Source organism: Eutrema salsugineum, unplaced genomic scaffold (assembly GCF_000478725.1).
Source record: "Eutrema salsugineum unplaced genomic scaffold, Eutsalg1_0 scaffold_7, whole genome shotgun sequence".
Classification (NCBI taxonomy): domain Eukaryota; kingdom Viridiplantae; phylum Streptophyta; class Magnoliopsida; order Brassicales; family Brassicaceae; genus Eutrema; species Eutrema salsugineum.
Window position 1 is genome coordinate 9,162,048 of NW_006256486.1, and position 23,426 is coordinate 9,185,473.

A 23,426-nucleotide genomic window follows, 5' to 3' on the forward strand; every position below is an offset into this window, starting at 1 on the left:
TATTATATGTATGATGACATTTTTGTTAATAGTTTAAGTGAGAAGGATAAAATTATGAGAAATTGGCAAAAGTTAGAGAGAGAAAAAAGGTTAGTTTTGTGTTTGACTTTGAAATATGGTTTAAATCTGAAACTTATAAAAAAAACTTAAAAAAATAAAAATAATTTACGCTTATCTCATTTTGGCTTTATATAATACCCCACCACCATCTCTTGTCCATCGTTCAAAATCCTCTTCTTTTTCTCTTCTTCTTCTTCTCCAAAAAATTTTAAAACAGTGAAGAAGAAATGAAGTTCTTTAACCCAACTATGGCGATCCTCTTCCTAACGATGATCGCCGTTTCATCGGCGATGGACATGTCAATCATCTCCTACGACGAGAGCCACCACACCGTCTCCGGCGGCCGGAGCGACGCCGAGGTTAAGAGACTCTACGAGACGTGGCTAGTGAAACACGGCAAGGTTCAGAACTCTCTTGTTGAGAAAGATCGGCGGTTCGAGATCTTTAAAGATAATCTCCGTTTCATCGACGATCACAACGCGAAGAATCTTAGTTACAGATTAGGTCTTACGAAGTTTGCGGATCTCACTAACGATGAGTATAGATCCATATACCTTGGAGCTAAGATGCAGAAGAACAGAGAGAGAAGGGCCAGCACACGCTATGAGGCGCGTGTCGGTGACGCGCTGCCGGAGAGCGTTGACTGGAGGAAGGAAGGTGCCGTGGTTGAGGTCAAAGATCAGGGAAGCTGTGGTAAGTTTTTGTTTTTTAACTCAATATACCATCATTTTTTACAGTTCTTGATTCTTACTTCTTTGAAATTACTAGTCTAGGTGGAGAAAATAAACTGTTTTCATCAAATATCTGTTAGGGAAAAAGACAACTATCTCTCTGCTTCTTTCAAAAGATATTGGAACATCTGAAAACGACATATTTGCCCCTGTGAGCTTTTAGGTGAAATGAAGGTGTTTAAAGACTAATTTGATTTTGAACAAAAAAGAGAGACTAATTTGATTTATGATTACTTTATTTGAGATTAGTTTGGATTTATATGAAACTAGTTTGAATTCAATGGTTCATAATCTTGTAAGTCCAGTTGAGGGATATTCCTTTACATAAAATGTTCTGGAAAATTTTCTTTGCTTAATTTGATTTGGTTTTTACAAGTTTCTATGCAAAATTTATTTGATTTAAAACATCTTGTATATGAGAGTATTCAGTTAAATTTGTTCATGTTGTTGGGAATTTCACAGCCAGAAGTTTCTTAGCCATACTTATGTTAGAAATTGCACAATATAACAAGTCGGTTGATGGAAACCAAGAGACATGTAATCTAGTGGTTAGTACTAGTGCGGTCATATGTCACCAACCAGATTCAAATCCGCATTTAAGTAGGTTGTTGACAAAAAGAAGAAAAATCGGTTGGTGGGTGATTCTTTATTCTCATAGTGACCACTGATATTAGTAGTATGTTCTGTTTTTGATGTTAATGGTTTATCATAAGCTGATGTTTGATGACTAATTATTTCTTTTTTCTTTTGGTAATGAAGGTAGTTGTTGGGCGTTTTCAACCATCGGAGCAGTGGAAGGCATAAACAAGATTGTAACCGGAGACTTAATATCCTTGTCTGAACAAGAATTGGTCGATTGTGACACCTCATACAATGAAGGTTGTAACGGAGGTCTCATGGACTATGCATTTGAGTTTATCATCAACAATGGTGGAATTGATTCAGAGGAAGATTATCCTTACAAGGGAGTTGATGGACGTTGTGACCAGAACAGAGTGAGTTACAGTAGCATTTGTTTTGATTTTACTCTTAACAACTAGTGAATGATTCTTATATCACCTTTGTGGGTTTTCTTGTTGCAGAAAAACGCTAAAGTTGTCACAATCGATTCATACGAGGATGCACCCACTTACAGCGAAGAATCCTTGAAGAAAGCACTTTCTAACCAACCCATTAGCGTCGCGATTGAGGGTGGTGGTCGTGCGTTCCAGCTCTATGATTCGGTACGTATGTTTGACCATGTTCTCATAGTTCTTGGATTTTTTGTTTGCGTTCTTGAATGATAGCCTGGATTGTTTGTTTGCGTTTGCGTTTACATATACCATCTATATATTAAATTCTTTTGTTAATTGTAACGCTAAATACAAACAGAACAGAGAAACTCTGTTTGGCGTTTGCGGTTACATTTTACAAAAGATTTCTACGAATTAACGTAAAAATGTTATTATGTTCCGAATATGGAAAGTTGTATTCACAAGTTAACGCACAAATTGGCGTATGAGACAATTGCATCTCATATTTGGTTGATTATAAAGTAGGTTTTACTACTTCGATCTCAAATGTTCATATTGTTTTTACTCAACTTCGTTTTCTCATGTGTTGATGTGCGTGTTCTTTTCCTTTCTAAAGGGTATATTCGATGGAGTATGTGGAACACAACTAGACCATGGAGTTGTGGCGGTCGGATACGGAACTGAGAACGGCAAGGACTATTGGATCGTAAGAAACTCATGGGGAACAAGCTGGGGAGAGAGTGGATACATAAGGATGGAGCGTAACATTAAGGATTCATCGGGAAAATGTGGAATTGCAATCGAACCTTCGTACCCGATCAAGAATGGCCAAAACCCGCCAAACCCAGGACCTTCACCACCATCTCCCATCAAGCCACCAACCCAATGTGACAGTTACTACACTTGTCCTGAGAGCAACACTTGTTGTTGTCTCTTTGAGTATGGAAAGTATTGCTTTGCTTGGGGATGTTGCCCACTAGAAGCAGCCACGTGCTGTGATGACAACTATAGCTGTTGCCCGCACGAGTACCCGGTTTGTGACCTTGATCAAGGAACTTGTTTAATGGTAAGTTCTGATCCTCTCCATTTTTTTTCAAGAACAACAGCATATTAATATGGTATTGCTTGAATCTCACGTAATCTTTTGTGAATTTATTTCATTCGCAGAGCAAGAACAGTCCGTTTAGTGTTAAGGCCTTAAAGCGCAAACCGGCAACGCCATTCTGGTCAAAGAGCAGGAAGAACATTGCGTAAAGAGAAGATGGACACACTGAACATTTGTTTCTTCAGAGAGGAATCTTTGACTCACATGAGCAGAGAGATCTCTGAAGGAATTTATCTGATGCTTTTTTAATGTTGTTGTTTATTTCATAACCAGATACATAAAAATGCAGCTGTTTGGGTTTCATGTATATATAAAGAACCCTAAGCTTCTTCCAGTTTCTTTAGTTGGGTTTCATTGATACAGTAAATTTATTGTTAATTTAAAAGGTTAATATTTATGGCTGTGAGGTGAATACTTTTCCTCACTTAAATTTCAAATTCTCTCATCTTGTTTGTATACACATATGTTGATCTACTAGACATTGTTGAATGTAAGGAGCAATAAGCTTGTCAATGTGATGAATGCAAGTGTATGAACAAATTGGGGAGGCTTTGAATGCAAATGCTCTAGCAATTGTCTCTATATGAAAGAACAAGACACTTTTGTCGGTAAATGTTGAAAACACTTTTGTCGGTAAATGTTGAAAATCAAAACTTTCTCAGATTCTTTTTGAAACAATCCATGACTCATATTCTCATTTCATTTTCATTTTTTTTTTTTGAATCTATTCATTTTCATTTCTACGTTTTTTTTCTTCTACTTTTGGTCATTTCTACTTATTTTTTTCTACTCTTTTCATTTTTATAGATATATGCATTAAGATTTTAAAAGGTTAGATGATGTCAAAAAAAAAAAAGGTTAGATTTTGAAAGGAGATTTGTATTGAAAAGTGCGGACTACTAGAGTTCTCTTCTCATGTGTAAGATTCTACAGGTTGAATTAGTTGGGGAATTTGATCATAAATGTGACAGACTAGGGTTATTTAAAGACTAAACAAAGTTTGAGGCTTTAATCGGATAATCTGAGAATTTTAGGGAGCATATATGAAATTCTATAAAGATATGTTCGTCGGAAGAAGAACGCTAGAGAGAGCAATGGAGAACGTTTTGTCTCCGTCGCTGGCAGGTGAAATCGGTGCAAGAGTATCGTCTCTGTTCGTTTATCCGATTAAATCATGTAGAGGTGTTTCTTTGTCTCAGGCAGCTCTCACTCCCACCGGTATAATCAGACACTATTTCCCATTTCAGATAAAGTCTCCTTTTTATCCTTTTTTCGTGGTTTCGATTTCAATTTTTCCTTTTTGGATTCATAATTGAGCTATTTGTGCTTTTGGGTTCAAGTGTTTGTTTCCTTAGTCTGTAATTAAGGGTTCATCAATTAGAGAAACTCGTTGTTTGCTTCAGATGGTGTGCTCTTGTTTATGGGTTCTTGATGATTTGTCGATTATTTGATTAAATTGAAAATTGGGTGTTCTAAGTAGTCTTGAGTGTGACTCTGTAAGTTCTTGTGTGGATTGATTTGGTGCTGGCCAAAATGATGGATGCTCTAAAAGTCTCTTTAAGACGTAGAAATGTGAATGGCTTAGTGGCTGTAACTCATAACAGTTTCTGTGTATTTATTTGAATATAGGATAGTGGCTGTTGTTATGTTGAGAGCTCATGAGATTAACTTTGAGTGATTTGTTGGGGAGAAAATTGAAAAGCTAAGCTAAATTTTTTGGGGTTTGGTTGCTCAGGATTTCAATGGGATCGAAACTGGTTGATTGTGAACTCTAAAGGTCGAGGATTGACTCAAAGAGTTGAACCAAAGCTTTCCTTGATTGAAGTAGAGATGCCTAAACATGCGTTTGAAGAGGACTGGGAGCCTGAGAAGAGCTCTAACATGGGTCAGATTGATTTTATATCTTCTTCTTCAAATGAATTTTCATTTATGAACATAGTCTATTTTTCTTTCTTTCTCATCTTTTAGGCTCTGTTTTCAGTGGTTAGAGCTCCTGGTATGGATGCACTTAAGGTCTCACTAGCTAAACCCGAGAAAATAGCACACGGTGTCTCAGTTTGGGAGTGGTCTGGCTCCGCGCTAGATGAAGGAGAAGAAGCATCTCAGTGGATTACAAACTTTCTTGGGAAGCCTTGTCGACTTGTTCGTTTTAATTCAGGTTTCATATACTTTTTTCCTGTCTTAATCTTATAGCTTTGACTCCATTAAGCTCACATGTTTGCTGTTTAATTGCAGCCTCCGAGACTAGACCTGTGGATCCAGATTATGCTCCAGGTCACTATGCGATGTTCTCAGATATGTACCCGTTCTTGCTTATATCACAGGTCAGTCACCATATAAGAAAACGAGGATCATTTTTCAAGTTCTTTCTTTCGGTTCTGTTCTAAATACTCTCATAACGTTCTACAGGGCTCTCTTGATTCCCTAAATAAGCTTCTTAAGGAGCCTGTACCGATCAACCGATTTAGACCCAAGTATGTTCAAAGGAAAGTCTCTTAAAAGCTATAATTGCTTTGTAACATCACTTGATAACAGTCACTTGGAAATGTGACAGCATCTTTGTTGATGGATGTGAACCATTCGCTGAAGATTTATGGAGAGAGATTCTTATAAACGATTTCACCTTTCACGGTGTGAAATTATGCTCCCGTTGCAAGGTATGTTAAAAAGAAAGCTTGGCCTAGTTTAATCACTCCATGAATCTTCTATCTTGCTTTGTTGTCTCAGGATAAGCTTCTTGATTTGTCCATGATCAGGTACCAACGATAAAACAAGAAACTGGGGTTGGAGGTCAAGAGCCGATTAAAACTCTGAGGAATTTTAGGTCAGACAAAGTTATACAGCCAAAGAAGAAACCACAGGGAAAGGTAAAAAGACCATTGTTCCGTTTATCATCATAACGAATTAATATGAGAGTTTCAATTGATAGATTTGAAAATGATGATGATGATGCAGATATATTTTGGGCAGAACATGATTTGGAAAGATCGAGTCAGTGATGTAATGGGAAAAACAATTAAAGTTGGTGATCCTGTTGTTGTCCTTGCAAAACTCTCCTCTCCTGCTGAAGCAGCAACTTAAAAAAAAGGTTTAGTTACTTCATCCAAGAAACTTTGCAGCTTGTTTTAATCATTGTGTTCATAAGAGTATGAATTGTAAATTGTATCTTTCACAAGAACCATGAACACATTTATCAGGAAAACCGGTTCTTATATAGCTCAAGAACATAAAACGAACAATGAGCGTTGCTTTATTATCTCATCTCTCATTGTCTCTCTCTCTTCTCCTTCCCTTATCACTCCAATGAGCATCTCTATCTCTTCCACTCTCCATATGCCCCTCTCTATCTCTCATCTCTTCGAGGCGTCTTCTTCTTCTTCTTCTTATGTCTTCCTCTTCCCAACTGTCTCTATCTCTCTTCGACTATCCACACGCCTCTCTCTATCTCTCACCTCTTCGTGGCTTCTGCTTCTTCTTTTGTCTTCATCTTCCATAGTGTCTCTATCTCTCCTCTTGTCACTCCAATGATCGTTTCTATCTCTTCGACTCTCCACATACCTCTCTCTATTTCTCATTTCTTCGTGGTGTCTTCTTCTGTCTTCATCTTCTCTGCCGTCTCTTTCATTTCTCTCCCTGTGTCTCTTCTCCCTACTCACACCATCATCATACCTTTTTTCACTGTCCCTTTCTCGTACCTCTTCCCGATGTTGTGGTTTTGGCCTTTTCGTAATGATATCTTTGCTGTGTTTGTTATTCACAGATGGAGAAGAGATGCTTGACTTGAATAGCTTCGCATCGTTAACATTAAGATCCTCTACATGGTCTACAAAGGCATAAACACTACTATCCTTGTCCAAACCTTGAATTACAACACTTTGGACTGTGTTACTTTCTGGATTGAAGTAGAGAACACGAAACAGATCAGATTCATATATGTAATAATTTTCCACCTTCAAAACAATTTCACCTGGTACTCCAACAACGGAAAGACTGAAGATATCAACGACTTCTTTCTCCGGCAAAGTGTAGACATATTCTGAAAATTCCTGTTTCTCAATATCCTCGAAAACCAACATATGCAAGTCAAAGGAATCAGCATCATTCCTTTTACAACTAATCCCACCTAATTTACCCTTATAGTTTACCAATTTAGTAAACCAATCACAAAAGCCAAGAAGAGACGTCCAACCATATTTTCTATACTCAATAAAGTTGAATTTTTCAGACCGAACATCGAAGCAATTAAACTATCACATCAGACGCTTCATGACCTCGTTCAGCAAAGTAGTACAAAACCCCATTGATGCATATCCCTTGGGAGTATGGCTCATGATCTATGGGACACGTCATTATGCTTCCAGTTCCTAATGTGAGAACCTCACAAGTTGGACCAGCAATGACCAAGACCTTGAATTGCTTGTCAATCGAATCAAACCCTAAAAAGCTATACAAACTTCCTAAAGAAGTATACAAGGATCTGTAACTTCTCAGTTTAGATAAGATCGCATAATGTCCCGTGTTAGGGTTAGCTATCACAGGTACTAGATTGTCATCGTCCTTTGAGATCAACGTTTCAGAGAAATAGATCAAACCAGAGTCATAGGTACACGAAATATGCGTACTGCCTTGTGGGAACTTCATATGAAAATCGGCTGCTAGTACAAGAGACGATGAAGACGACGACTTCTCATATGGATTGTGAGGCTGAGGCGTGGAGTAGAAGCTCCACTGATCCTCTTTTCTGACGGCTAATAAGAGACGTGGACGAGCTGAGGATTTGGTCAAGAACAGCTCTGTGAAATATGGACGGTGAAACACGGAACACCATAGCTTCGAGACGCAATAAAACCTAACGATTGACTTTGTAGGCAATCTCGAGAATATCGGGATAATGAGATCAATTGGGATGAAATCTGAAGTATCTCCTCTATTCATGATCGTTTTATTTCTTGTATACATTATATGGGGTAATGGGATACAAATCAGAAATCACAGAGACTATATATATTATATAATGCTTTCCTTTTAGGGGATTTTTTTTTTTTTTGGTTTTCCTAATTTTTTATGACCTAGCCGACAATTATGTATCGTGCAAGGCACGTGGGCAAGTAAAAGTTACCAAGAGCTTTTTCTTTCTTCTTCTCCTCTTGACTCCAACTTACAGATTTGGCTTATGCGATTAATTATCGTACTCGTTTCGAAAGTTCCAAGCTTGAAAGAAATTGATTCTGTTTCCTTTTCCTCTGCTTTTACAACTTTTTTTTAGTTTTGTTCTGTGAGTAATCTATATACTGTATGTCTTTCTTATAAAGCTACATTGGCGTATTTCTGATAAACTCGACCAAGTATTGTCTGGTTTCTTCTCCGACATTACCACAATGAAGAATTTGCATGAAGCAGTTTTGAAAAATCTTTGCTTTTCAGTCACTTAAAGAGGAGCTGCAAAGGAAAATACTGTCTACATAAAAAAAAAAAGAGATCCCATTAACACATAATGCGTGAAATTGATGGGAGACTACCATAAGCTAAACAAAGATATATTATAAAGCAGTCACTTATTGAGGAATAATATACTGACTATGATGGCCCTGTATTTTCAAGGATAAGTCACTGTTTAGTTTTTAAGCCATTGTATTACGAACTGTCACTATTGAGGTCTATTTCCGCATTAAAGAATGTTGGAGGAAGAAGAACATACTGTACAAGACTTATACATTCTTTTTCCTTAAACAGATTACGTAAATTAGCATTTTGGATTACAATCAATGTGTTTATCTTTCTCAACTATTGGATGTAACCAATGAAGAGTACAATTCTCTAATAGCATAATACATAGGAAAAGAAATTAAAGAGCCCTCTTGTCTGTAGCAACTCTATAAGTTCGCAGGGGACTTAAATAATTATATAATCATAAAAAGCATGGCTCTGCACTTGCCTCACTACAACATAAATCCAATGTTGACAATCCTACACGGCATAAATTTTTTTGGAAAAATCATCAATTCCCCAAAGAGGAGTATCTGCTTGGTTTGTTAGTGATATCTCAGAGTAACTTATAAAGGTCTGATCTGGCACTGTGAGAAGTTATATTGAGATAAGTATTTTCAGGACAGTGTATCTTCAAGCTGCTCATTGGATGAGTAAATCCAAAGTCTTCCTTGGCTTTACCGAGAAGATTTTGAAACAAAGGCTGGTTCAAGTAAGTGAATGGATCAATGTATCTCTGCTTATTCATCCCGACGTGCACTGCAAGAAACCCATATGGTGCTGAAGTTTCTTTCATTGTTCCTGCTACAGAGCCACCAAGAATCTTCTTTGCAGCCAAGAAACCTATTACCAAAGATATTTTGTGTTTCTGAAACTAAGTCTTGACTTCTAATCCAAGTTTTTTGAAACCAATCCAAAAACTCTTTGCACCGTCGTCTCTGGCTAATCAAAAGTGTTTCCTTTTATCTTTAGCAGTACAAACTAAATAAAATAAAGAAAGAAAAAAAGAAAAAAAGCGTCTCATATCTCATATCACAGATTTGATTGACACAGAACTCCCGACTATAACTAGAGAGCTTAAAACGCATAGAAAGAGCACAAAATAACAATGACCTTTGCTTTCATCTAATCCATCTCTCATTGACTCTCTCTCTTCTCATCCCCTTATCACTCCAATGATCATCTCTATCTCTTCGACTCTCCACACGCCTCTCTCTATCTCTCACCTCTTCGTGATGTCTGCTTCTTCTGTCTTCATCTTCCCTACTGTCTCTCTTTCTTATCCCCTTATCACTCCAATGACCGTCTTTATCTCTCATCTCTTTGTGGCTTCTTCTTCTTCTTTCTTCATCTTCCCTACTGTCTCTTTCATTTCTCTCTCTGTCTTTCTTCTCCCAACTCACACCATCATCATACCTCTTGTTACTGTCCCTTGTCTGTTACCTCTTCCGGATGTTGTGGTTTTGGCCTATTCCCAATGATATCTAGGCTGGGTTTGTTCTTCAAAGATGGAGAAGAGATGCTTGACTTGAATAGCTTTGCATCGTTAACATTAAGATCCTCCACATGGTCTACAAAAGTGCAAACTCTACTATAGTTGTCCAAACCATAGATTTCAACAGTTTGTTGAGTGTTACTTTCGGGAATGAAGTAGAAAACATAAAATGGTTGAGATGTATGATAAGTATGTGTCCTCGACAAAACAATTTCACATGTAGTAGTGACTCCAACTATGTAAAGATCGTGGTGATTAGAGACTACATTCACTGGCAAAATGTAGACATACTTCGGCAATTCCCGTATCTCTATATCCTCTAGAACCCATATACACAACTCAAGGGATCTAACAGATATCCTACAACGAACTACTCCTAACTTACCCTTATAGTTTACCAATTTAGTAGACCAACCACATAAGCTAATTGTATACTCAATAAAGTTGAATTTCTCAGACCTGACGTCGAAGCAAACTATCAAACTAGACATTTCATGAATTTGGACAGCTAAGTAATACAAAACCCCATTGATGCATATCTCTTGGGTGTACGGATCATGGTGTATGGGACACTGGATCTTCCTCCACCTCATTATTCCAGTTCCTAATGTGAGAACATCACAAATTGGATGACCATCCATGAACAACACCTTGAATTTGCTTATCAATCGAATCAAACCCTAAAAAGCTATACTTGCTAATGTAAGTTCTCAGTTTAGGTAAGATCGCATACTGTCCCGTTTTAGCGTTAAATATCACAGGTACTGGATTGTCATCGTGATTTGAGATCGACATATGAGAGAAATAGATAAAACCAGAGGCATAGCGACATGAAATAAGCGGCTCGTCTTGTGTGAACTTCATATTAATTCGGCGGCCATTACAAGAGATGATGATGACTTGCCATTTGGATTATGAGGCTGAGGCGAGGAGTAGAAACTCCACTTCTTGTGATCTCGTTCGACCGCAAATAAGAGACGTGGACGAGCCGAGGACCTGGTCAAGAACAGCTCCGTGAAATCTGGACGGTGAATATGGAACCCCATAGCTTCGACATGCAATGAAACCTAGCGATTGACTTTGCGGGCAATCTTGAGGATATCTCTATAATGAGATCAATGGGATGGGATCTGAAGTTTCTCCTCTATCCACGATCGTTTTATTTCTCGTATTCATGGGCTACAAGCCTACAAATCAAAATTCACAGACACTATATAATGCTTTGTTTAGTTTTTTTTTTTGTTTTTTTTTTGTTATTTTTTGTTTTTCTAATATTTTTAAGACCTAGCCTACAATCATGTATCGTGCAAGGCATGTGGCATGTAAAATTTAACTTTCTTCATTCTTCTTCTCCTCTTAAGTCAACATAGAAATTCGGCCTATGCGATTAGCTATCGTACACGTTTTGAAGGTTCCAGCTTGGAAAAATTTGATTCTGTTTCCTTTTCCTCTGCTTTTTCAATTTTTTGTTTTTGTTTTTTCTTTTTGGTTTGTGAGTTAATCCATGTCTTTCTTATAAAGGTACGTTGGAGCTGGTGAGGGAGAAACAATGCAGCTAACAGAGCTATGAAATTCTTCAAAAAATTATAGAAAACAATATGTCGAAGGCCCTTTAACCAAAAAAATAAAAATAATATAAGCAAATCTTTCCAATTGTTTTTTTTGTTATCCGAAGGTAAATCCCAGGTCCTTCGAGCCCAGACTAATCCCCCTTAGACTCAACATCTTTTCATGTAAGTCCAGTAGCGGCCCACAAAATTGGATGGCTAAGAGTTAATAATGTGACAATTCCGCATCTAGCACTAGAAGGAAACCACCCCACCACCACCTCTTGGTTATCTTTCCATCTTTCCAATTGTTTGCATAAAAGATTTAAATGTTTGTTGACTTTAAGCAAATAAAAGCATCATCCTTTCATTCTTGTTGTTGATGTGGCTAGTGCAGCATCCTGAGTTCGTCTAACATCTTTTCTAAAGATCGGTTTGATTGTTTTACCTTGGATCTTCCTCAATTAACACCTTGATGTGAGAGGGATTTAAAAAAGTACTTAGAGATGGTGTTTCTAATTGTATTTATCAACTAAATTGAATCAAATAAATAATGGTAATTATCAATTAGCCTAAAACACTATGAATGCATAGCATTTATTCGAAACTTTTCTCATTTTTATAAAGTTAATAAAAGCTAACTCACTGTTAATGGAGGAAAATCCAGACCTCGAGGAAGTAGTGACTTTGGAGTAGTTCGCCATTTTTTTTTGTCTTCCTCCAAATTTTCCACTTCATCGTGGATCTTTGGTCCCTTGGTGGATCTTCCTCCATTAACACTTTTATGTAGAGATGGATTAAAAAAAGAGAAATTAGGCCTCCTAACAAAAACCAATACAGGATTTACAAAAATAACTAATGCAAATTCCCTATACTGTTCAATTTTCAATAATACAAAAACCCCTATTTGGACTATTAATGAAGATCCATACTCTCTAAGACACTTGAGAAACTTAATCTATCCCCTACTCCCTATTCTAGAATAGGGCATTAATAAGGATGTTAACACCGCTTCGTTTAACCGGGTTCTAGACATTTCAATACAGTTCTCTCCATCTAATACCCTAGTCTGAAGTTTTTCAAATTTCGAATCCACACTTCGCTCAAAGTAGGAGAACCGACATATCTCTCATATGGATCTCCCACTTCTTCCGGCCCGGATGTTCGCCGCTGGAGAAGAACCATCTGGTGAGAGAGTGAATTCGTACCATAAGGTGAAGACGACTAACCACATTCTAACCGCTCTGGAGGAAGATGAAAAGGAATTCATGCGGCGTTCTCCGTTCGGCAAACTTATTGCGACGGCGGAGAAACCAGCCTTTTCAGATAGTTTCGGCCATTATTGTATAACCCGACTTTTGAAGGTTACAAAGAGGCATGAAATCTGGATTTTATTTGCTGGGCGCCCAATACAAATTTCGTTGAGGGAATTTGCTATTGTTACTAGCCTTCCTTGTGGTAAACTTCCTAAGAAGAGCAAGAACAAAAAGAGAAACCCAGTCCGCGAGAAACCGTACTGGCCCGACCTATTTGGAAATCTCAAGGCCTGCAGTGTAGATCTCGCAACGAAGATGTTGAAGAAGAAGACCATTGCTGATAAGACGTCTCGCCTCAAGTACGCCTGCCTCGCCATTACCAGAGCTGTGCTTTGTCCAACAAACCACATATCTAAAATCATCCTTGAACATGCTGAGCTAATCAGAGATTTTGACGAATTCCTAGCTTATCCCTGGGCCAGGGTCGGGTTCGAGTTGCCTATTTCTAGCATCAAGACAAAGGATGAGGTTGCGCTCGCGCAGAGCACCGTTGATGTTAAGGGTTTTTTCCATGCGATTCAACTAATTATGGTGGAAGCGGTCCCTCGTTGACTGAAGTTGTCTAACTAAATGACTCATCCTCATCTTAGAGTCAGAGGGAAAGGAAGAAGAGCTGGATATGGATGTTCGATCTGAACCGCAGGAAATTAGTGGTAATGCATCTGACTCGGCCATTTTGAACGGTTGTGAGAAAGCGAATGCAAAACAGTCAAGTACCCAAGATCATCCCAAGCTTGGTCTGAGCCCTAGCCACGCGAGGGAGCTGGATGAAGAAGCACATGTACATAACTTGTTAGACCTAACCCCCTTTGTATATACGATACCTATTTTATTACATCTGCAATAAATAGTTTACCTGTCTAACAAAATGGTTTCACCACTAATCCTTGTTGTATACGTTACACATTCGATTTACTTCGCATTTAGTATTTTATCTGTTTAAACTTTTTGATTGACTGCTAATCATTTTGTTTTCATTCTTTGTGGAATAGGCTTCTGTTTTTAGTATATTTCCCATCCCCGACAGCTTGTCATTTGAAGGTGTTGATTTTAGTTGGTCAGACGACGAAGATGATCCATCTGTTAACAATATGGTGAGATTGATTGATGAAGGATTCCGGTTTCAGAAAGATATGTTCAAGGGCGGTTTGACGCAGGTCGAGCTAGAAAAAAATACGCATGGACAGGAAGGAAATTGCAAAGAAGAAAGACAAAGAGAGAGCACTGGAGAACGCTAGTAAAACGGCGAACGACCCGGGGGGGGGGGCATGTCTTCTCCTAAGAGGATAGCTCAGCATGTTCTGCCTGTTTAGAGAAGGATATCTCGGTACTCGCCAACAAGGTGGAAGATATTGGTAATAGAGTGGACGGTTTGCGTCAAGATTTTAGCGGTTTAACTGAGGCGATAAGGTCTACTCTTGGTACCAAGTTGCAAGCAATGTCACAGAAGATGATTTCCAGTATTATGTCATTCTTGGACAAACCACTTTCAGATGTTGCAAATGGGCAAGGTGGGACTACTACTGCGATCAGTAACGCATTTCAATGTTTACCTGACGATCAAGAAAGGGCGGATACTAATGCTGCGGCTCGAAAGTAGACGACAGAGGACGCCGAAATCGGGGCTGCCATTAATATGGTCAACAATCTGGTAAATAATTTTTCTAATTGTTACCCTGTGTAGATAATGTATTTCATATTCTTCTTTTTAAGGTAGCACTATCTAAACCCTTGATATGCAGGATGTGTCTCCTCAGACTCATTCATCGTTGAACGCGGGTGCGGGTCAGCCTTTCTTGACACCATTTACTGCACCTTTTGGCAATTCTGAGATCTTGCCTCACTCTTCTGACGCCGTCATGCACGAACATTCACCCCAGTATGAGGATGACTCGGGTGACGACGCCATCGGGGAAGAAATACCAGGGAAGAAATACTGGATGATTCTACTCTTGCTGGGGCAGTTCGATCACGTCACCGGAGCAAGCGAGCCAGGACGTAGCCCCAAGGGTACAAACCCTACCAGGTTGATCCTAAATGGATTAACTGTACCATTTCACCCCACATTTTCTCTTACCCTCCCGAGAAAGTTTCTACGTTCTTGCAAAAATTTCATCGGCTTGAAGAATTGTTGAAGTCTCCTAGGTAATGTAACTAGGAATTCTTTCAAGCGATGTTGCTTTGTTTTCGAATTATTAAGTGGACTCGTTTTTCTATTGCAAGGTCATCATTTTAGGCAATGGTAGCTCCATAAACAATAAAGAACTGCTCGAGGTCGCCTCGCGAACAAAACATATATCATCGAAGGTACCATTCGTAATTGTATTAGGTAGATAATAAATACATGTATTACCGCTAATTGTAAGTTTGAATGATATTTTTTAGTTTAGTTAGTACAATTATGCCAGTACAAGAATCAAAGTCACATATAAGGTTAGATCAATACTTTGGGTATTACCGTATAACACGTATGAATGTAGCGGTACATCTATTCTATTAAAACAGAAGCACATTTAGTGCTTGCATCCAAACACACCTAAATTTTTTTAAAAAAATTATATGGATTTACAATTATCTTTATTTATTACAATATCATTTAAAAACATATTTTTTAATAAATTTAATTTCAAAAATTAGATATTAATTTAGATAACTAAAGATTTCCTTAAATATAGGTGATATTTAATTTAAATTCAAACTATTTATTCTTTTTAATTAAATTTAAATCTGAACATATATATATTAATTTAAATTACTTTAGACTTCGTTAAATATAAGTTAGATTAAATATGTTAGATTTGATTTAATATTTAAAATTCAAATAATATTTACAGAATAACACTATGATTAATGAATACGTTATTTTTTCAGTCATATTCAATCAGACTAAAATTTCACATATTAAAAGTTGATAAATATTAATATTATATAGTATATGATGAAACGGGTTAGATTTTTTTTTATAATTGTGGGGTTATGCAGGTTATGTTATCAAAACATGCAAGATATTAAGATAAAAATTATTTCAAAATTAGTAAATATTTATATTATATAGTAATATGAACGGACGGATTAGAATTATAGTTTTATAACCACAGTTACTTTTGGATTAATAGAATAAACGAATTAAAAATATGTTTTTATAATAACAGTTATTTTTTTTATTAATAGACCGGATTAGATATATGTTTATATGATTGTGGTCATAATAGTACTAGAAAAAAAATTAAAACACAAATTATATCTAAACATATAAATTAATCTTTGTCATTTATTAGAAAAATTATATTTATAAATAAAACATAAATTATATTACAAATTTTGATTATAAAATATATCCGTGCGGATGCACGGAGTAAAATCTAGTTTTTATTAAAAGAAAATGAGTTAGCTTGGCAATATTAAAGTTCCCAGTGTAGAAGTTGTTATTTATCCTCATCTTATAAATCCAAGATAACATAATTGTTAGCGGGAGTAAAAAATATATTATAACGCTAATAGATTGGTTGTATTGGGAACACTTATTGTTTTAAACATCTTTGTATGACTTTCTTTCCTGTGCATTTTCAGATGATGGATGCTCTCCTGTTTTACGCAAGGGCCGTATTTAGCCAGCAATTTAAAGACGAAACTTACAGCGGGACGGAGTTCTTGGAGACGATATTTTTAAATCAGCTCACGAAACAGCTTCACCGTTTTAGTAAGCTAGCACATACAGACATGCACTGTTTTTTATTTGGTGACACGGTAATGCATTTCTTGGAGCTAGTCACGACTGAATCTCCTGGCCCTGAACGTATGTACTGCGCATATAACCTGGACAAGGAGCATTGGGTAGGTATTTGTGTTGATATAGTGGGCGCATCCATTCACGTGCTGGACTGTAACCCAAGCCATCGCTCCGATGCTTTTGTGAAGAAGGCCCTTATGTCCATTACCCAGATGCTTCCGTACGTGGTCAAACAGGTTCTAAGCAACAAACAGTCCATCGACGACAAGTGTTTTTTTGTGCATAGGAGCAAGGGCATTCCTATGAATCCTGATATTTCTGACTCAGGGGTCACTGCCGCCCTTCTGATCATGGCTCATGCTATGGGAGGTTTTGAACGTTGCAAAAATATCAATCCCGTTCATTTGGCTTCAGAAAGCCACATATTGGCTGTTCGTATGTTTGAAGAATTTGACAGCCCTCTGTAATCCTATTTAGGCTGCTATGTCTACTGTGGATAGGGTTACTTACCTTTAGTATCTCTGGCTACCTTTCTTTGTGTACAATATTTGATTATGAATTTCATGACAGTTGGATTTTTTTTGTCATCGAATGTTGCATCACTTTTGTTTTTTTTTTTCAGATCGTTAACTTACTTGTTACATAAAAACAACAATTGTTATATGTTAACTTTAATTTTACCGGGTACAAATTTATTCAGTAAATAAGTTAATCCATTGGTGTTAGTACAACAATAAAAATCACATTTAAAGTTACATCACTAATCTCTGTGTTGCCGTATACACGGATGATTGCAGCGGTAACCCATGTATTAGATGCAGATATCTAAAATGAGTTAACTTAGTTCTAAATTATTCCAGTTTACAAGCCTGCCTCAAAATTTTTTATATGTTAACTTTTAATTTACCCGGTAAAAATTTATTTTGTAACTAAGTTAATCCATTTTGGTTAGTATAACAACAAAATTCCCATTTAAAATTAGATCACTAATCTGTGTGTTGCCGTATACATGGATGATTACAGCAGCAACCTATGTACTAGATGCAAAGAGCTAAACTGAGTTAACTAAGTTCTAAATTATTCCAGTTTACAAATCCAGCCCCATTTAAATATGCATTGATGGTATTGGGTCATCTCTTGCGATGACAATTATAGCGATCCTATGTTTTGGACCTAATCTTAACCATAGTTATGAATAAAAGAGATGCAACAACATTAAAGTGGACATTTTGATTCATTAATTAGAAGGTACTTTAGGAAGTGCAACATTACAACACCCCCTGCCAAAAAAGAATAAAGGGGTTCCTTTGGGTTTTTTCAACACCCAACTAAAACTTAAAAACATGCATATTAAGTTAAACGCCGACCAAACATGAAATACTTATGGCATCCAAAAAACTGCATCATGCCTTCATCCTAATATGTTGCCCCTTCCACACATCCTATGTTATATAGGTGCTTTGCAGGTCTTGCGGTTGTAACCAAAACCGCCGCACCTCCCACACACAGTGAAGCGCTTCACTCCCTGCCCAGAAATCAAAGTGTGCATATTAATATGGTACAACAACTTAATTACATGAAATTTAAAATGTTAACGAGATATCTATGTATTACCCCAAACTCTCCGCGAGATGGAAAGTGCTTTTTGCGAGGGCGTCCTGGTGGGCGCCTTGTATTCGGTGGCAGGAGGATAAGGGAGGAGAAGTCATCCCCCACAGTCATAAAGACCGTACCTGAATTGAGGGGGTAGATGCTGCATTCATAAGCTTTGCTCCAAAAAGCAACCGAGTACTCAAGACCAACATAAGCGTCGACTCTTTTTCCAGACCGCATTGCAGCGACGACAGCATGGGGACAAGGTAGGTCGTGCATCTCAAACTCATGGCAGGTACAAGTTTTCTTTTGAAGATTCACCAGGAAAGGCACCCCCTCTTTTTTCTGGATTTCGAACTCTTCATCATTGATCTTGCGGTAGCCATACCCAGTGGACTGTTCGAAATTCTTGGAAAGCAGTTCCTCCGCCTTTGGAGTAAGAGATGTACTTGCTGCAGCTGCTGCATCACGCCTCTCGCTAAACCAGCGCATTAGAGTAGCTCAGATGAACTCAATGAGGGGGATGATGGGAAAATCACGGGCTGCTGCTAGGGCGTTATTTAGAGACTCTGCCACATTATTTGTCATGATGTTATATCGTGCTCCAGGGAAATGGGATCAGACCCATTGTTTGTAGCCAATGGTGGTGAGGTACTCTCCGCATGCCCTGTCTAAAGACCTTATTTCGCTAAACAGTGCATAGAACTCAATGGCGGTGTATGCCTTCGCTGCCTTTGAGACCAGGTAGCCCAGATTCTTCTTTTTGAAGATGGCCTGAATGTTGCGGGTGAGGTGGAATATGCAAGCACAATGTCGCGCCAAGGGGTAAAGCTACATTTGGCGTTTAAACCAATTCATAGCTTAGGTAAACCAATCGCTAACATAGATAAAGACAAGTTTGATTATAATAAAGTTGTTACCCGTATACACACAGTATTAGCGGGTGCTATATTATTATTATATCAATAACCATATAGTTACCCATCTAAATTAATGGTTAACTGATAACAATAAATATACATGTGTTACCTTTCGCAGTCCATTGTAGATGGAGTTGTGCCGGTCCAACATGAAAACGAGAGTGCTACTGTCTGGGATGAGCTCCATCAACTTGCGAAAGAACCCAAGTCCACGATTTATCGTTTTCTCCATCTACAATTGCAAAAGCGATTGCGTATAGTTGGTAGTTCCCATCCTGGAAACTCGCAGTAAGGAGACACCCAGCGTATTTCCCCTTTAGATGGGTGCCGTCAATCACTATCACTTGCCTCATGTAGCTCACACCATTCAAGCATGCGCCAAGTACGAAGAAGAGGTACTTAAAACGCTGTCCCACACCCTCTTGGAACTCGGTTCCAAGGAAACAACAGTTCCTGAATTGGATTAGATGTTACCAACTTTTGGAGGAATGTAGGCAGTTCCCTATACGAAGAGCCTTCTGTTCCAACTCCTGCATTCATGGCCAACTCCCTGGAATGCCAAGATTTCCAGTAAGAAATGGGTACGTCATGCTTGTCCCGCATCATATCTCTCAGTTCGGTTGGGCGTGGGCCACTTTTGACACCAGTGTACTTGGCTCGGAATAAATTCCCTATAACGCTTGCGGTTGCCTGTTGGTGAAACTGGGCTCTGTCATCAACAGTGCAGCCGTGGTCAAGGTATCATCCGATAGCACTTCGGGTTGCGTCGGTGGCTGGCTTGGCCTTCCTTGACAGCCAATGATTAACCCCATATAAGGGGCCCGGTTACTTTCTTCAGTCAGCTTGCCATTACCCTTTGCAACTCGTGGGTCCACATCGGTTGGGACATTGCTCGAAGATCCAAGACATAGAGTCGACACTGGTCCCGCATCATATCCAACATTATAGTTATCATATAACTAAACAATAAACACGCTAACTAAAACGTTAGACAACGTACCTCCACATATTGGAGCTCTAAGTTTCAAGTTAACGATCGCTCTTGTCATACTAGGACGGTGGAGGAAACCTTTCTCACTGGAAACCCTTCCCGATGTGGGCCCCACATTCACTTCAGAAGACAATGCAGTACTGGAATCGTCATACTTCGTACCTGGGTCACCGTCCGCCAGATGAACATCATCCAACCCGATTAGCTCATCCTTGGTAAGATGCTCAGCAACTGCATGTTGCGTGAGCGCGCGGTAAAATCGCACCTTCTCCGTATAAACCTATAGTTTAGATACAATCATCACATGAATCAGATGTAAACCTACATTTGTATATATGCATTATTATTAGTCTGCCGGGAATGTTACCGGCGTATGTCATCTGATTGCGGCCAGCTGTGAGATTGACATGTTCATACCCGAGTGGTGGACCGATAACCCTGACGTTACAACGCCTATGGAAAAGGTACTGTTCCACATTGATAGCTCCCACCGTAACGCAGAGACCTATAGTTTTGCAGTCTAGTCGGACCACCATAAAAAGCTCCACGTCGTTGTTGTTTATGATGTCAAGCGGTGGTTTAGTTTCCCATGTGGGACAAGCATCCACTCAGGTAGCTGGTAAGTCATCACCATCATGTCATGCTTGCCGAAGCCATACCGGGCTCGAACCTTTTCATCAAGACTCTCGAAACTTTGATTCTCCCTTCACCATTATACTGTAGCTAAACTCGCCCACATCCGCCTCGAACTCCCATTCATCTATCATCGATTTCCTCCAAACTCCGCGACCAATTCTCACCAAGATTCCCATCACGAGCTTACTAACCTAAATATATCCAAATTTTGTCATGTTAGGTTGTTTCTTTGGGCAACAAAAGGATAACAGATAGTTTTCTATTTTCAGGAACCGACAATATTAAGTTACCGAAAGAGAAACATTAAAGAGATGTAATAAATGTACCTTTCTGAAACTGGTTCAAATAGAGATGAAAAAATTTCTTTTTGTGTTTAGATCGAGTGTTGCGGTGTTTGTTGTTGTTTAGATTGCTAACAATTCGAACACCCCTGATATAGAATTATATAGCGGGACAACATACCCTAAGAACCTTTACATACAGTCTTACACGTATACAGCGAGTTTGTCGATGAAATCTTTAAAAATATATAGTATTAAATGCGAGTTCAGGTGGGAAAAAATTCTGTGAACAGGAAGCTCCTTCGTAGATAATATCCCTATAATCATTACGTCCCTATAATCATTTGTTTTTCTTTTAATTAATTAACGTCTTCAAGGTTTTGATGGTAATTTCTCCAACCCTTGGCAACAGTACACGAGAGTTTTGCTTCTCAATTGGGTATGCGTTTCATTTCGACCCAATTTGTGTTTTTTCAACCAGTTAACTCATTAAAAAAGAGCTTAGAGATGGTATTTTTAATTGTATCTATCAACGAAATTGAAATAATAATAATAATTGTAATTATTGATTAGTCTAACACTATATGAACGGAAAAAAGGCCGATTAGTACCTCAACACCATAATCTGGTATCAATAAATACACACAATTTTGATAAGTTAATCAGTACCTAAACATATTAAAATTGATAAATAAATACCTCAACAATGTTTTTTTTTCTGGCCAATTAGTACATTGACTTTCTTTCTGTTAGTCAAACCTTTTACTTTGCAAACAAAATCTGAGTCGGATGCCACGATGGATGCAAACCAAAAACGACATCGCTTAAGTAAAAAATCTGGAAAAAAGGCAAAAACGACAACGTTTTACATTTATTCTACATTAATAAAAACAAACAAACGTCGTCGTATTGATTTAGAACAAAAATTAGAATCAAAACAAAACAAACGAAGTCGTGAAACATGATTTTAATGTAGATGTGTTTAGCGGTAAAGTGGACTAATGTTGTCGATATAATTTCACGACTTCGTTTGTTTTGTTTTGATTCTAATTTCTGTTCTAAATCTATATTAATTTTTGCATGCTGAGACATTTAAAAATATTAATTCAATTGAAATTCTAAAAAAGCTATTGAATAAAAAGAGTCTAAATCATTATGAACAGGTAACGTCTTTCCAAGTAATCTTTTGTTTAAAAATTGTGTTATTAGGGTGGCAAATCCAAATTTTGGGTTGGGTTTTTTAGGTTTTGGGTTGGATTTGGGTTATTTATGTTGAGAATTATTTGACCAAATTTGATTTACATTAAATTTGGATCAAGTTTTTTTGGTTTTAGATTAGGTTGAGTTGCTTGGATCATAAATAATTTGACAAAATAAATTTATATATAATTTTATTTAGGTTGTTTAGATCTTATATTAGATTTAGTTATTGAATATTTGTAAAAATAAGAACATCTAAAAAAATTCTTAACGCCAATTGTAATAAATAAAAATAATTTATAAAATCTAGAAATAAAACAAAACCACTATCTTTGGTTTAGTAAATTCTAGGAAAAAAAAACATTTATGTTTAGTAATGTATATACTATATAAATAATATATATATAAATAAAGTTAAATTTTATTTGGGTTTTTTGGTTATCAAATGACTAATTCAAATAACCTAAACCCAAATTAGTATAAATTAGTAGACTTAAATAGGTTTTTATAGAAATCATATCCAAACTAAATGATTTAATTGGATTGGATTGGGTTGGATTGCTTAGCCACCCTTCCATTTTACAGATAAGGAAGGATTTTAGGAATTGTTTAAAAGATGGATTGGCATTGAGACAAAAGTGAACCAGTTAAGGCAATTAAGAGTTTTAAAAAGAAATTTACCAATAAAGAGATAAATCTAGAATTGAGACAAGTACAAACCAATTGATGCAAAAGATTAAGAGTTTAAACTTTAAAGAAGAAATTCGACCCACAAAAAAAACTTTAAAGAAGAAATTTATCGATCGCTAAAAAGTCAAACATACAAAAGTTTATGTTTTTTATTATAACTAGGTGAATACCAGCACAATATGCAGATTTTTTTTCAACTATTTCAACTATTTCAAATCTCTATTTTCTATATTTTCGTAAAATTAATATAATCATTATTTGCTACTTGTTAGTATGTTATTATAAATAATTTAAAAAAAATCAATTTACATACTAAATATTATTAAGTAATTTAGAGTTATATAAAAATTAAATAAATATCTAACAATATTTCTAATTAATTATAACATAAATGTTTGTTTAACATTTACATAAATATTATTTAAGAACTAATTAATAAAATAAAATATTCATTTTGTTTGAATGGTTTAGAACTTAATATTAAAACTAGTTAACTTTCCCGCACCTTGCGCATACTGATATAATTTCCATTTGATTGTTTGAAAATCTAATAGTAGTTTGGATTCATTTGTTTTTTATTCTTGAGTATATTTGTTTGTTAGATTTCCTTGCATTTTAATGTTGGAAGACA

At 37.1% G+C, this 23,426-nt stretch overlaps 4 protein-coding genes across 4 annotated transcripts; 3 read left to right on the forward strand and 1 right to left on the reverse strand.

Moving 5' to 3' along the window:
* The first annotated feature begins 215 nt into the window (after nucleotides 1–215).
* On the forward strand, nucleotides 216–3,346 carry LOC18010774 (cysteine proteinase RD21A). The gene is made up of 5 exons (XM_006393558.2): nucleotides 216–753; nucleotides 1,551–1,786; nucleotides 1,874–2,014; nucleotides 2,421–2,870; nucleotides 2,972–3,346. Exons 1-5 carry the CDS (start codon nucleotides 288–290, stop codon nucleotides 3,056–3,058), a joined length of 1,380 nt encoding a protein of 459 aa, XP_006393620.1. The 5' UTR covers nucleotides 216–287; the 3' UTR covers nucleotides 3,059–3,346.
* Nucleotides 3,347–3,925: 579 nt separating this feature from the next.
* Nucleotides 3,926–6,190, forward strand: LOC18010629 (mitochondrial amidoxime-reducing component 1). Its single transcript, XM_006393559.2, has 8 exons — nucleotides 3,926–4,127; nucleotides 4,645–4,794; nucleotides 4,891–5,067; nucleotides 5,145–5,233; nucleotides 5,319–5,383; nucleotides 5,464–5,566; nucleotides 5,666–5,776; nucleotides 5,865–6,190. Exons 1-8 carry the CDS (start codon nucleotides 3,953–3,955, stop codon nucleotides 5,988–5,990), a joined length of 996 nt encoding a protein of 331 aa, XP_006393621.2. The 5' UTR covers nucleotides 3,926–3,952; the 3' UTR covers nucleotides 5,991–6,190.
* A 102-nt stretch (nucleotides 6,191–6,292) lies between these two features.
* On the reverse strand, nucleotides 6,293–7,844 carry LOC18010630 (putative F-box protein At5g42430). Its single transcript, XM_024150787.1, has 2 exons — nucleotides 7,191–7,844; nucleotides 6,293–7,156 (listed from the first exon to the last, which is right to left on the reverse strand). The coding sequence occupies exons 1-2, from the start codon at nucleotides 7,842–7,844 to the stop codon at nucleotides 6,293–6,295; spliced, it is 1,518 nt and encodes a 505-aa protein (XP_024006555.1).
* A 4,727-nt stretch (nucleotides 7,845–12,571) lies between these two features.
* On the forward strand, nucleotides 12,572–14,354 carry LOC112083062. Its single transcript, XM_024150788.1, has 4 exons — nucleotides 12,572–13,256; nucleotides 13,345–13,535; nucleotides 13,747–13,900; nucleotides 14,068–14,354. Exons 1-4 carry the CDS (start codon nucleotides 12,572–12,574, stop codon nucleotides 14,352–14,354), a joined length of 1,317 nt encoding a protein of 438 aa, XP_024006556.1.
* The last annotated feature ends 9,072 nt before the right edge of the window (nucleotides 14,355–23,426 follow it).

Bases quoted from the DNA above. Each gene is read 5' to 3' on its own strand.
- LOC18010774 (XM_006393558.2), top strand. From the start codon at position 288: ATGAAGTTCTTTAACCCAACTATGGCGATCCTCTTCCTAACGATGATC. The intron at 754-1,550 runs GTAAGTTTTTGT...TTGGTAATGAAG, and splicing joins CAAAGATCAGGGAAGCTGTG to GTAGTTGTTGGGCGTTTTCA. The intron at 1,787-1,873 runs GTGAGTTACAGT...TTCTTGTTGCAG, and splicing joins GACGTTGTGACCAGAACAGA to AAAAACGCTAAAGTTGTCAC.
- LOC18010629 (XM_006393559.2), top strand. From the start codon at position 3,953: ATGAAATTCTATAAAGATATGTTCGTCGGAAGAAGAACGCTAGAGAGA. The intron at 5,384-5,463 runs GTATGTTCAAAG...GAAATGTGACAG, and splicing joins ATCAACCGATTTAGACCCAA to CATCTTTGTTGATGGATGTG. The intron at 5,777-5,864 runs GTAAAAAGACCA...ATGATGATGCAG, and splicing joins AGAAGAAACCACAGGGAAAG to ATATATTTTGGGCAGAACAT.
- LOC18010630 (XM_024150787.1), bottom strand. From the start codon at position 7,844: ATGAATAGAGGAGATACTTCAGATTTCATCCCAATTGATCTCATTATC. The intron at 7,157-7,190 runs GCTGAACGAGGT...CTGATGTGATAG, and splicing joins ATGGGGTTTTGTACTACTTT to TTTAATTGCTTCGATGTTCG.
- LOC112083062 (XM_024150788.1), top strand. From the start codon at position 12,572: ATGGATCTCCCACTTCTTCCGGCCCGGATGTTCGCCGCTGGAGAAGAA. The intron at 13,257-13,344 runs GTTTTTTCCATG...TCCTCATCTTAG, and splicing joins GAGCACCGTTGATGTTAAGG to AGTCAGAGGGAAAGGAAGAA. The intron at 13,901-14,067 runs GTTTGACGCAGG...CTGCCTGTTTAG, and splicing joins GAAAGATATGTTCAAGGGCG to AGAAGGATATCTCGGTACTC.